The sequence below is a fragment of the Ahaetulla prasina genome, chromosome 3, assembly GCF_028640845.1.
Source record: "Ahaetulla prasina isolate Xishuangbanna chromosome 3, ASM2864084v1, whole genome shotgun sequence".
NCBI lineage: Eukaryota > Metazoa > Chordata > Lepidosauria > Squamata > Colubridae > Ahaetulla > Ahaetulla prasina.
The window spans coordinates 181,490,829-181,505,442 of record NC_080541.1 but is presented as its reverse complement, the minus strand read 5'-3'; the positions used below and the strand labels follow the sequence as shown (position 1 = coordinate 181,505,442).

General features: G+C 41.3%; 1 protein-coding gene across 2 annotated transcripts in view; it reads left to right on the top strand.

Moving 5' to 3' along the window:
- The window catches only part of LOC131194799 (chemokine-like protein TAFA-5), a 28,850-nt gene extending 15,120 nt beyond the window's left edge, over positions 1-13,730 (top strand). Inside the window, exons 3-4 of one of the 2 annotated variants that reach the window (XM_058176234.1) lie at positions 74-201; positions 12,197-13,730. In XM_058176234.1, coding sequence (XP_058032217.1) covers positions 74-201; positions 12,197-12,205 — 137 coding nt within the window. In that variant the 3' untranslated portion in view covers positions 12,206-13,730. The remainder of the gene's footprint in view (positions 1-73; positions 202-12,196) is intronic. The other variant, XM_058176233.1, reaches the window with a different exon arrangement.
- Positions 13,731-14,614: the final 884 nt, after the last annotated feature.

Genomic DNA, 14,614 nt, shown 5'->3' with positions numbered 1-14,614 from the left:
TTCCTCTCTTTTCTTTCCCTTCCTCACCTTCAATGTTTCCTTCTTCTTTGACTTCCCTGCTGGTGTCCGGCAGCCCAGATCATTGTTAATAAACAGTGGTGTGGGATGGAGCCCTGTGATGAAGGGGAGCAATGCACTTTATTAATCAATCGTTCTGGCTGGAGTTGTACTAGGCAACTGGGACGAATAAAAACAGTCACGGTAAGTAACTTGCCCTGACTTCCCTCATCCCAGCCAGCAAATAGCCAAAGAAGGGCAGAAAATTGTGTATTGCAGGTAGATGGAAATATGTTGTGTGTGCCTTATAGAGTGAAGAAACAAATTTGTTTGGGGATTGTCTTAGGCTAAGACTCCCAGATATGTGCTACAAAATTTGGGGCAACTACTAGATGACAACAAAGAGTAAGAGGTTATCCAGGCCCATGACAGGTGCAAGATCCTGTTTGGAGTAATACTAGCAGTGGATAAATATCAGAAGAATACATTCCCTGACGTGCACAGAAGTCTAAATCACATGTAAGACACATGGTTAGAAACCAGGAGATGGTGAGTTCTAGTCCCACCTTAGACCTGAGAACTGCCTGGGTGACTTTGGGCCAGTCACTCTCTCTCAACCAACCTTACAGAATTGCTATTGTGGGGAAAATAGGGGGAGGAAGGGATACAGGATTTTCGACACCTTGAGTTACTTATCAATTTAAAAGGTGGGATTAAAAACATCTAATAAATAAATACATTCATGCAAGAATCTGCATATGTACTACTAGGAACTGGATCTGCATTATGTGCAGATCTCAGAAACCCATAAGGCAAATCTCAGACACTCTGGGGACACTTTAGCCCTTGTTATGTAGAACGAGGAAGAGAGGGTCAGTCCAGCTTTCCCAGATGTTCCCTGGTCTAGAAATGAATGATCCACTTCTCTGGGAGGGGGGCACCAATCTCAGCTTGGAGTTATTCCTCAGCATACTTTGAGTTACATTGTGAATAAGAAGAGGTTCCATTTTCTCAGTTGTTTAACAATTAAATACATTCCTTCTCCCGCTGAAACCATTGAAAAAAATGCTTGGTAGGAATCCAGAAATGGATTATTGTGTAAATAGTTGCCCAATTGGCTGTTAGTGATCACAAAATGCTATTCTCAGAGGTCCCCTTTTTCTTAATTCTCTATGCAGATATTTTTTTTATTTGTGTCACTATTTGCTTCTATTCCTTATTAGTGAAATAAAAGCTTGTTGCTGGTTTTGGTTGATCTTCCAAAAACTAAGCAAAGTAGGAAATAGGCAATCCTAGGCTAGTAATATTGTCAAGAAAACAACCTGGACATGCTGAAATAGATACTAAGGAGGAGGGTTTTTTTGGCTTGAAGGAGTTTTTTCTTCTATAAGTAGTCCTCAGTTAAGAAGGGCAAAGAGTATCAGAATTGTTCTCATTGAGCAACATGATTGTAAAATGTGATGATGCCACATGACTGAGCCACTTAGCACTGGAAATTCCAGAAGTCCTAGTTCCCATCATTAAGTGAATCACTGAGTGTCATTAAGTGAGGGTGGTCACATGATCACCATTTGTGCCTCCTGCCAGCTTTCCCATTGATTTTGCTTGCTGGAAGTTGGCAGAGGAGGACACAAATGGCAACTACATTTGACCACGAGACACTGCAATATCGTAATTATGAGTCGAGTGCCAAGCCCCTGGACCATAATCGCATGGCCACAGGAATACTGCAAGAGCTGGAACTCCAAAGACTACTCGTATTATTTGTTCAGCATTTTGGCAAGTCTGAACTGTGGCTAAATTGGATGAGTGGTTGTTAAGCAAGAGCCACCTGCATTTTAGATGCCCTAGGACAGATATCAGCATGCCCTGGTTTTGAACAGTGCAAGTCCAGATTCCACAGTCCAAAAGCAAAATATCAGCAACTGATTCTGTTTGGCCATGTGTCTCTGTCTCTCTCTCTTTTTCTTTCCAGTTCGGTTTTTAAAATTCATATAATTCACAGGAGAATGCCGGAAAGAATGCAAATGGAGATAGACTTGGATGGAAATGTGACTGAATATTATCAGCCTGCATTCAGCATGCAGAACATTTGGGAGGGGTTGCTTCCTGTCCCTTCAGAGTTGGGGAGGGGAAGAGGCATGCCACAAAGGAAAGCAAGCCTGACACGAAATTTCAGCAGGTATTTTCTCCAGTTTATCTAGGCATGCAGGGAGGCATTGGCCTACCCCTGCTGCCTGAGGGGAATTAGCCTTGCTAATAGAGTTTGCACATGAACCATGCAGGATTTTGCCAGCTATTAATCTCACTCCCATGCAGACACCTACATTTTGTGGAGTTCGCTGCAAGCACATCAGGGACTGCACCCTCCAAGGGCCCTCCTAAAAGGGGCTGGTGCTGAGACAGGTAGAACAGGATTTGGATGAATCGTAAGCAGAGCTCTCTGGTGCGGAGGGAATGAGAAAGCTCGCCCACCCTGGCACTGGGCCTGTCTTTGCAACATGAGAGGAAAATAGTGCAATTAAATGTCCTGGATTATTACCTTGGGTCTCTGCTAAGCAGCACTGAGAGTGCTGCAGCCCAGTGTTGGCATAAATAAGGATGCCTCATTACTGACTCCAGTCACCTTCAGTGCAAGTAGTGATGGCTTTATTTGGAGCAAATACCAGCACTTTTTTGAAGTCCTAAGGAAAAAAGGAAAATGGACATGGTGGTTCAGTGGCTAAGACACTGAGCTTGTCGATGGAAAGGTCGGCAGTTCAGCGGTTCGAATCCCTAGTGCCACATAACGTGGTGAGCTCCCATTACTAGTCCCAGCTTCTGCCAACCTAGCAATTCGAAAGCACATAAAAAATGCAAGTAGAAAAATAGGGACTACCTTTGGTGGGAAGGTAACAGCATTCTGTATGCCTTTGGCATTTAGTCATGCCGGCCACATGACCATGGAGACGTCTTCGGACAGCGCTGGCTCTTCGGCTTCGAAACAGAGATGAGCACCGCCCCCAAGAGTCAGGATTGACTAGCACATATGTGGGAGGGGAACCTTTACCTTTAAGGAAAATGTCTTCCTCATAGTCTGGCACTGTTGTATCCATGTTTGCAAACGTTTTAAAGCACTTCCCTCTACACTGTGCTGTTACTCTTTCCTGCCAAGCTCTTCTCAAGGCATTTTACCATTCCAGCCACCTCAGGACATTTGTTTGGCCTGAAATAGAGTGACTCATCAGGAAGCTGACCATCAGCCCCAAGATAAAAAGCCAAATGGTTGCTTGAGTTGCTGGGGAAAGGGAGGGAAGGGACACAGATGGGGGCAAAAAGTGTGTAGGAACAGGAGGGAGGGAGAGAAGAAGCAACTGAAAGAGGAAGGAAGGAAGGAAGCCATAGGTGGAGAGAAGGGAGTGGAATGAATGGATAGTCACAATTAGACTGTTCCATAGAAATGAATCAATTATCTGTGGGAAGCCCACTGAAGGAGGACCACAGCAACCGCCCACCCCCATACAGTGGTTCCCTAACAACTGAGTTTGTGGATATGTCTTTATCTCCATGCACTTTTAGATTCAGCCATCCTGTCTGATCTTACTGATGGTGGGGAGGCTTTCCATTCCTACCTGCCTCAAATTCACAGCTTTTAAAAACATGCTGATTCTACTTAGGAAATTTCTTAGGAGGTGCACCTTGTATTTTCCTCAGCAGATGTAAGCATCTGGTCAACCTTTTGTAGGATTAGACATGAAGCAGGGTCAAGGTTGGTTAATAAGTGGATGGGGTACTCCCAAGGAATACCAGGGCCATGCAATAGCCTGGGAATATGAAGATAACTCCAGAAGCGATTGCCTTCTCTGTCGCTGCCAAGAAAATTACTGGTACATGGATGATGTGTCCATGAAATCGCCCAGTATTGAGCTTGGCTTGAAGGCAACTTACCTTTATATCCTATTTAAGTAGCTAGAAACACTGATGAAATTTAGAGCTGAATGGGAAATATAACATGGAAAGGCTGCAGAAAACCAAATCCTTAGAAATCTGGGGAATTGTGGTAGTGGCACTATTACGGTTTTAATTCAAACTAAGATTATTATCACTGTTCATATCCTGCCTACCCTCCAAGGAGATGAAGCTTATATAAGCAGTTTCTACCTCCTCCTATGAAATATTAAACTGAATGACAATGAGTAGCCCAAAATCACCTAGCAAGCTTAACGTCTGAATGAGGTCTTAGATCTCTGGAAATCTTGTCCAATACTTTCACTATTCTCTATGGCTCAGTGTGTACTGATAACCTCACCTGCACACAATTTCATTTATAGTTGTGGTGTGTTGTGATGTGTGGTATGGTATGATGTGGTGTGATGTTACGTTATGTTATGTTATATTACATTATGTTATGTTATATGTTATATTGCTTTTATATTATGGTACACCATAAGTGTGATGAAGAAGAAAAGTTGGGCTCATTTTCTTTTCAAGTAAACGTTGGGTGGGGCTATTTCCAGAGCAGCAATATTTGTTCTAGATGCATTGGACTACAAGTTCCATCACCTCTAGCTAGCAGGGTCAGAAACCTGGGGAAAATGGGATTTGTAATTCAGTCCTTTTTGGGAGATTCCCAGATTGACAAAGACTGTTTTAAAATAAGCCTAAAGGGAAATTAGCCATTACAATCAGGAGTGAACTAAGGAAGAAGAAAAGGAGAGGAAGGAAGTGCCGAAGCTGAATATCTCCCTATCTGATTGCTCAGACCAGGAACAGCTGGTAGACTATAGAGTGAGAGAGAATTGCTGCAGTTTACACAAAACAAGCTTGTGGGGTGCTGGAGTTCCAGAAATTATCTTCTGAAAGATGTACTAAGTCAGGGGTCTCCAACCATGACAACTTTAAGACTTGTGGACTTCAACTCCCAGAATTCTTCAGCCAGCTTTGCTGGCTGAGGTATTCTGGGAGTTGAAGTCCACAAGTCTTAAAGTTGCCAAAGTTGCTATAACTGGAGGAGAATAAATGGTGTTTCTTGGATGGGGGTGGGGAGTGCTGACGACCATCATTAAGCCCAACAGACTCCTGCTGCTCACTCATGCATTGCATTGGGCATTTGGGCTGCCAAGACTAGTTGCCAAAGAGCTCCTGTGCCTGTAAATAGCTGCACTGAAATAACATTCCACCAGGTGCAAATTTTCTCAACATTGTCATATTCCGTATCCCTGTGCAACTTGTTCCAAGTATTTTGGGGATATCATTTGACACAGAACTGCCAATGAACATGGAAGCCCCTACCGAAATAGATTTTCTTCCTCCATAAGAATAGAATAGAATAGAATAGAATTTTATTGGCCAAGTGTGATTGGACACACAAGGAATTTGTCTTGGTGCATATGCTCTCAGTGTACATAAAAGAAAAGATACGTTCATCAAGGTACAACATTTACAACACAATTGATGATCAATATATCAATATAAATCATAAGGATTGCCAGCAACAAGTTATAGTCATACAGTCATAAGTGGAAAGAGATTGGTGATGGGAACTATGAAACGATTAATAGTAGTGCAGATTCAGTAAATAGTACAATATTTACAGTACAATAAGTATTGTATGGTTGCATGCAATGGCATGGGTAGAAAAACGCACAACTAAATTGAATTGAAATTGAAATAATAACGGATTATTGATTTGAAATTGACATAACAATACAGAACCAACCTAGACCTAAGGAGAAAGTTCCTGACAGTTAGAACAATTAACCAGGGGAATGGCTTGCCTCCATAGCAGGGGTCTCCAACCTTGGCAACTTTAAGACTTGTGGACTTCAACTCCCAGAGTTCCTCAGCCAGCAAAGCTGGCTGAGGAACTCTGGGAATTAAAGTCCACAAGTCTTAAAGTTGCCAAGGTTGGAGACCCTGCTCCAGAGGTGTGCGTATTTCAACACTGGAGATTTTTTAAGAAGACATCCTCTTCTCAGCCGGGCCCCTCCCTCCTCCTGCTGGGCCTGCTATCAGATTCAGAGTCTGATAACGAAGAGGAACAGCCTGGCATGCCTCCAGCCCCCAGCCCTAGCCCCATGCCTGGAGGGGATGTAAGGAATGAACAAACAAACCTCACTCACACGCAGCCATCAGAGGAAGTCAGCCAGGGATTGGAATTACCCGGACCTACTCCTTCTGACCCCTCCATTTCTCAAACAGCAGAAGACAATCTAAAGTGGGAGGATCCTCGCTTCCGGAGATCTGAGAGGCGACGTCAGCAGAAGGAAGGGAGGGGCAGGCCTGGATAAGTGCTGAGTCATGGAGCCACACCCCATAGCCAATATAAAGTATCTGCTTTTTGGCATTCCTTAAGTCTCATCTGATTTGCTGAAGTCACACCTTGGATTCCTGCCTGCCCTGAGAAATCTGAAGGGAATTTGGCAAAGCTGCAGAGGCTTCGTGGCCATGCTTGATACAGACTTCCCAGACGTGGTCGTCGGAGGGGGAGGGGGAAATGACACATTTGTCTGAAATGGTATAGGGCTGTGATGTGATATAGGGCCACTTGTGCTAGAGGTGGCACGCAGCGCCCTCTCTGATGGCACACAAGCCATCACCCCATCACCCCTCCTCTGTGCATGCGCGTGCACCTCCTGCTGGCCAGCTGGTCTTCGGGTCTCTAGCACACACGCACAGGAGGCGGGTGCATGCACAGGGCCGCACGTGCATTGCATTCGGGGGGTTCGGACGTGCATATGCGTGCATGTGCGTGCTTTGGGCGCTCAGTCTGGAAAAGGTTAGCCATCACTGGTATAGGGTTTCGTGTTTGAGTGGGGGTGGGTTGGACTAGAAGACCTCCAAAGTCCCTTCCAACTCTGTTGTTCTCTTATACATTATTACATTATTTATATACAGAGTAACTTCTGTTTCTCTTCCCCTGCTCCTCATTTGTTTCTTTGTGTTACTACTTAGATGGTAGGTTCCTTGAATCTGAGACTTGACCAATCTTTGTGAGCATATTATTGGTGTTAAAATGATTTGAAAAATATAATTTGGATGCACATAAGCTGGTTTTTAACAGTTGGCTGTAGTTCTGTCCATCATCTGTAGTCACTTCTTTTTGACTTAGTTCTTCAAAAACTCTGCCTCAAAAAATGGCTTAGGAGGAGTGAATTTCTATCCAACACCTGTCATGAAGCCTTAATAGCAAAGCCATTTAGCTTCTCTGCAATCTCTCCATCCTCCAGTAAGCCTTCCCAGATAGCCTTATCTAACGACTCGCCTGCCCTCCCAGTCCTTCTTAGAGTCTCCCTTGTAGTTGAATAATTTTGTGTTTTGTTTTACTTGTTTTATACACAACTTAAATTTGTTTTTCCTGATGTGTTTTTCTTTCTTTCTTTAATTGGATAAGGTTTATTTTTAAGGGAAATGGTATCGTCTTTCAGAGTTGACATGACTGTGTTTGTTAGGAAATGGCTATTTACCTAACTAGTTGGTCAGGCAATATATAAACCAAAGGGTACTCTGCTCAATAGTCCACAACATTTGGTTGTGTGCCAAGACTATCCTTGACAGTGTTCATCAATTGTGTTGGCATTGTCTTGGACTTGTTAATCCCTGTCACTTTTTCTATTAGCCACCTTTCCCTTTTGTGGAATAGTTTGTATTATCACAGTTTTAAGCAACTTCTTATTGAAACTACCTCTCTTCTTCAACTTAATTTTAGTCCTCTTTATTTTTAAGCTGTTTGTCAAATTCAGTCACCTGACCTCAGGCACTTCCATGGGTAACTCTTCTAAGGCATAGTTACTTATTCTGTCTAGGAATGTCACAGTTTGAATGACTACCTATACCTTTTGAGTCAGGTTAACATTGCATTTTTATCTTTTACCAAACTTCATTTTCTTTTGTTTGGTTTTATCATTTCATCTCCCCTTTGATTTTTAATCAGGGAAATTACAGTAATAAAATGCAAGTCTACTTTTTAAGCTGAACATTTCTATCAATTGAGATTATGTAGAACAATTTAGGAAACTTTGTGAAGCATTTGATGCCCGTGTGTTTTACCAATAAAGGAGAATATTTGTAGCTCAAGGCTGAAATGAGGGGTCCTTGCTGCTCTCTCAATTTGGTTGTTTTCTTGCAGATGTTTTATTACTCAAACTAGGTAACATCATTAGTACTGATGACATTAGCTAGTTTGGGTAATGAAACGTCTGCAAGAAAACAACCAAACTCAAGGAGCACCTCATGAAGAAACATTTCCCAGCCAAAACTTCTCAAGATTTTCTGCAATACCAACACATCTGCAGGGCATCAGGATGAAGAAGACAGCTCTTAGCTTGGCAGGTTTTGAAAAGTAAAGTAGGTTTGTACCCAAATAGTACCTGGATGAGAAATAAGCAGGAAATCCTAGGCTTCTAGGCCAATAGGTATTCAGAGGAGGGGAAGAACATGAAATGTAATCAGGTCATCATATAACCCCATAACTTATATATTTTGGTTTAAACTATTTATATGACCATCCATCCCAAAGCAGTGACTCTTGTGCCATACAAAGGGATGCAAACACATAATGGTAGTATTTATGTTCTAAGAAGAGTGACTGTTTATTATACAGGTCTCATTTTTTGTCATTATAACAGTGCTGTGGGAATTGGATTTTATTTGGGAAATCCAAATAAATCCAAGAAGAATGCAGTGTCAAGTCATCTTCATATTATTGCCAAGATTATTGGGTGGTTGTGTCTGTGATGTCATCGAGAATTGAGTACAGCTCAGGAGAGATCTGACTTTATCCTTCATAAAAATAGATATTTTTCCAGATCTTTAGAAATGTTACACTACAACAGTGGTCTCCAACCTTAGCAACTTTAAGCCTGGAGGACTTCAACTCCCAGTATTCCCCAGCTAGCTCTGCTGGCTGGGGGGTTCTGGGAGTTGAAGTCCGTCAGGCTTAAAGTTGCCAAGTTTGGAGACCCCTGCACTACAGTGTTAATGTCCCTTTAAATGGTTGTTATTTTATTCTGTCTATATACTCATTGTCAAGTTCTATTTGTTTGCAATTCAAGCCTTGAAATATCCCCAGTATTAGTCTTCAGAAAAATCACACCTTAAATGAGGTTCTGCTGAATTCTTACATAAATCAAATATGTAACATGTAGCTGCCCATCTGTTTGCTTGTTTATAATGCTGCAAGAATTTGGGGGCTCACTCCTAATAGCATATGGAGTGGGAGCTGCAGTCTGTCCATCCACCCATTTGTTTTGTAGTTACTCCCTAGAGATGTTTTTTTTTTTTTAATAAACCATTCTTTCTCCACTGAAGCTGGGTTTTTAATATTTATTTTAATAGAGGGATTGCAGTTGTAAAATGGGAAGCCTGAAACCTCCTTCTGTGGGTGCAAAATCTCAAACAGAATTGAGCCCCTGCACACTTCATACTAACATAAACAAATGGAAGGGGCAGCTGCACATGATGGATTTATTGTGTCATACTGTTTTGTCCTCTGCTCTCTCTCTCTCTCTCTCTTTCCAAAATCAGACTACTTTCTTGTCTCACTGTAGTTCAAATGGCACTTGTTCCATTTGTGCTGGCTCAGCTTATTCCAAGGTTCCCTAGTGCCTAACAAATCTAAGCCTTTCTTCCCAACACCACTGTCACATCCATGCATTGAGACGTCTCTGCATGCAATTTTCTGACTGTTTCTGGAAGATAGATCCACTCTGGGCATTGGAGGTGGGGGTGGGGAACGGGTTGATGGGAAAGGAGAAAGATTCATCCATATTTATCAAACTCCATCACAGATTTGGCAAATCTGCCTGATCACCCCAGCTATATTTTGCATTATTAAATATTCATACAAGCTAGTTGACAATGTGGAGTTTGTACATTTTTTGCTCCTGAATCATTTATGTACAATCAGCAGAGGCAGGGGCAGCATTTTTCCTTAACATCTTTTCTCTCCCATCCAGTATCACAGTAACCATGCAGTCTTTGGACACCATCATTGTTATTAACTGAATTTGTAAAGTAGAACATTTAATAGAGAATGGCTTTGAAAAGTTTTCAAAAGGGAACTGTTGAAAGGCTGAAGAACCTTTCAGTAAAGGAGAATTTTCTGGTAAACTCTAAAATGAACCAACCTTCCTTCCTTCCTTCCTTCCTTCCTTCCTTCCTTCCTTCCTTCCTTCCTTCCTTCCCTCCCTCCCTCCCTCCCTCCCTCCTTTCTTTTTCATACAGCTGGTCCTTGACTTGTGACCACAATTGAGCCCAAAATTTCTGTTGTTCATTTGTTAAGTGAGTTTTGCCCCATTTTATGACTTTCCTTGCCACAGTTGTTAAGTGAATCACTGCAGTTGTTAAATTAGTAACACAGTTAGTAAGCGAATCTGGGTTCTCCATTGACTTCACTTGTCAGAAGGTTGCAAAAGAGGACCACGTGACCCCAGGACTCTGCAACCGTCATAAATATGAGTCAGTTGCCAAGTATTTCAATTTTGATTACATGACCATGGAGATGCTGCAATGGTCAGAAGTATGAAAAATAGTCATAAGTCACTTTTTTCAGTGCAGTTGTAACTTTGAATGGTCGCTAAATGAACTGTTGTAAGTGGAGGTCTACCTGTACTTATTTTAAGAACTACCTGCTATAGGGATAGAACTATTATCATTCCCATTGTAGACCTCCCAGCTCAGGGGTCTTCAACCTTGGCAACTTTAAGACTTGTGGACTTCAACTCCCAGAATTCCTCAGCCAGCTTTGCTGGCTGAGGAATTCTGGGAGTTGAAGTCCACAAGTCTTAAAGTTGCCAGGGTTGAAGACCCCTGTCCCAGCTCAGTCCCAAAGAGAAGGTAGACAGAAAAATGTAAAGGATTATAATTCCAATTTGTATAATCCGTCCCTTGACAGGAGAGTGCCTGTTGGCGAGCCTTAGACAGAGAACTGCTAATTAGTAAAGATGGAAGAAGCGTATTCCCATTCTGCGCCTTTTCTTTCCTAGTATAATTGGCAAACTCCAATTCTTTCATAAACTACATTATCTTAAATTTATGGATGGGAATCTGAATTCCTTTCTTTTTGTCCATTTTTGAAGTAGGGTTGACCGAGTGACTATCAAACTTCGGCATCTATTGTGGGGCACTGTGCCTATAATTACTGTATAAATGGGCCACGGTGGCCCAGTGGTTAGAGTGCAGTACTGCAGGCTAATTCTGCTGACTGCTGACTACCTGCAGTTTGGCAGTTCAAATCTCACCAGGCTCAAAGTTGACTCAGCCTTCCATCCTTCCGAGGTGGGTAAAAGGAGGACCCAGATTGTTGGGGGAAATAGGCTGACTCTGTAAACCGCTTAGAGAGGGCTGTAAAGCATTGTGAAGCAGTATATAAGTCTAAGTGCTACTGCTATTAAACAGTTCCACTTCTGTTATACATCTATACTATATCTCATGGCCAAATAATGCTTTTTCCTCCCGGGGAGAACTATATATTCACTCTTAAACATTTTTTTTCTTTTGCTGCCCTCTCAGGTGTGTAAAGGGCAGAACCAGGCCCCATTAGACACACTGAAATGGGGACAGGGTGATTGGGACCTTGGAGAGATGGGGGCTCAGTGCAAAATAGGCATATTAAACCCAGAAGAAACTTAATGCACCAAGAGTCCAGCTTCAGAATTGTGTAGATCAATGTTTCTCAAACCTGGCAACTTGAAGATGTCTGGACTTCAAGTTGCCATGGTTAAGAAACACTGGTATAAATAGTATACCTTTCACAAGCTGTCACATCAGAGACTTGGATGTTATATATATGTCATGCCCTCAGGTATGAATTTCCTGCCCTTAGAAAGTGAAGAAATTTTCTCTGTTTTACACCATGGCATCCTGCATGGCATTTTAGCCTACATATTTAAATTAAGGTGCCTTATTTTCATCATTATTTCTAACAGCGAGAGGGTCAGAATAAAAGCATCTTTAGATGACAGGAACAGTGACCACTTACGTATAACTAATATGTCTTATTATTTTCACTGCTTATTATCACATAGAACACATTTTAAATGCACTAAGTAATCATACAGTGAAAGGCACTTCCTATTGCCCCATTCAAAACATTTGAGATTGACTGGCATAGGAGATTTTGCAAGTTTGAAAATCATTGTCATTCTCAGTTTTGGTATCATTTCCTCAGTCCCAATTACGATATATAACTATCCATCCTCTATATGGTTTCTTCCCCCAGGTTTCTTGACATCAACAGAGCACTGTAAGAGCACCTTCTCCATTTCCTGTGTGCTGATGGGCAAAGTTCAGAGGTCACCTCATCGTGAAAAATGGGACAATCCACTTTCTCAGTATGGGTTCATCCCCACAAATCAGGGCCCATCTCATCTGTATTTCCCCTTGTGCCGGCACATTGGATGCAGAGGCTACTGAAACAAGCATCTTTGTGTTGTATGTACAAAATTAACTTTTCTTCCCTTCCCCAAAGGAAATGTATCTATTTATAGTTTATGTTGTGTATTTTTGACCTGAAATGCACTTTTCAGTAGACTTTATTTCCTCCCGTGTCAACAGAAGATTTGCATCATGGCACCCAGGAATCAACAGGTCTTTCAGATCCAGGGGAATGATGGCCTCTTTGAGACATATGGGTGTAACAGACTGAGATACTTGCTGAATGTCTGGGATGCTATGCTATATTTAAAAAAAACATTCTCTTAGACCTCTTCCTTTCCGTTGTTTCTCCTCCTCTGATCCCAAGAAGATGAGATGGTGCTAAACGATTTACAATTGGATCTTCACTGCTGTGGGTATAGAGGGAAGTATTCCTTAAAAGGACTGGCCATATTCCATATAAGGCACTCTTCACAAAGGAGTAAAATGAAGTAACCAGGTTAAAAAAACCTGGACAAAAATGTGTCGAATCGCAATCTCCCCCATTTGTGTCTTAGCATTTTAATTAAGTCCCCTTTCTCATGGTATCTGCCCCATCACCGATTGAGAATAATTCTTATTCATCAGTAATGGGCAAATTCAAAACAAGCCTAATTTATTTAATTATAATTCATTATGTGATTGCCATGGGTTCATTTTGGACTGAAGTAGTATTCTGGGAGTTGAGCTTTTATATCCAACTTTCTGACTGTTATGTCCTGAGATCAAATTGATAGTTCGTCAGATGGATTGCCTTGGGAATTTCTGAGCCACTTGTTTTTATAAGTCATAGACTGAAAAAAGGCACCTAAAGTAGATTTCTTCTTGATTATGGTACTTCATGGAACATTGATTCCTTAAAGACATATTACTGTATATAGGGATCAAAATCAAAATTGTACCCAAGTAGCAATTTCTCCCACTATAAATTTAGTATCATTATGAACAAGAACTAAAGATTAATGGTTGTCATAATCTACCATTATCAGCATGGATATTGGTAAAGCTCAGTTGTGATTTGACAGTTCAGAGAAAAATTCACAGATCCAAGTAGAACTTTTTCCTTCAGGCTCAGCTCCATCCCTCAACCACTGGGTCCTAAAAATAATTAAAAGGCTCTGGAGACTACTAGATCATAGTGATCAATGACTTGAAAATTAGTTCTATAAAAACAACTCCACATTGCTTGTGCACGCCCATCTGTAAATATGAAAAGTCTTGGATTCATTCTCATGCCAATCTTATTTTTCGTTACAGTGTAAATTGAATCTTTTTGTTTCAAGAACTTTTTCCTGTGTAATAAATTTCCACAATTTGTGATGTCAAAAAAATGTAAGGAAATAAAATTCTAACTTTATTAATCAAAGTGGTCTCTAACCTTCCTGTTTTCACAGTTGCACAGCTTCTTTTGCAAAGATACTGAGTGGCAATAACTACTATACTCACAGATCTATTTAGTAGGAGATTTAAGGAGGTGCGAACATTCTGTAGCTCTTCAAAAATTATCAAAGCAAAATATGCAATTCCTGGAGGAGGAATCTCATATGTATGGAAATGTGCAAAGATTTGTTCTGAGACACAAACATGAAATAAAATGAAACACAACAAGATTCCAGGCTTATATTTCAAGGAATTGCCTAAAAGGTTTTGGATATTTATTTATTTATTTATTTATTTATTTATTTATTTAATTGGATTTTTATACCGCCCTATCTCCCAAAGGACTCAGGTAGCCAGATAAAAATAAACAAGAACAAATACAAGATAAAAACAATTTTAAAAAACTTATTAAATTGGCCCAAATTAAAATATAATTAAAACAGTAAAAACCCCATTTAAAACTGAAATCCTACGCCAGTCCTGCGTGAATAAATAGATATGTCTTCAGCTCACAACAAAAGGTTCGAAGGTCCGGAAGTTGGCGGAGTCCTGGGGAAAGCTCATTCCAGAGGGTGGGAGCCGCCACAGAGAAGGCCCTTCCCCTGGGTGTCGCTAGTCGACATTGCTTGGCGGACGGCACCCTAAGGAGTCCCTCTCTGGATATAATATGCTAGCAGCAAAATACAATTGTTTAGGATAATTCAATGGACATCTTTGTGAGAACTATGCAGACCTTTGAAAAGGTGGATGCTCCAATGTGGTATTCATGGATTCCTGGGCATCAGTATGAGGAACGGGTTCAAATCTGTTCTGCTTCTCGACAGGCCGCCTTCTCCAGGATGGG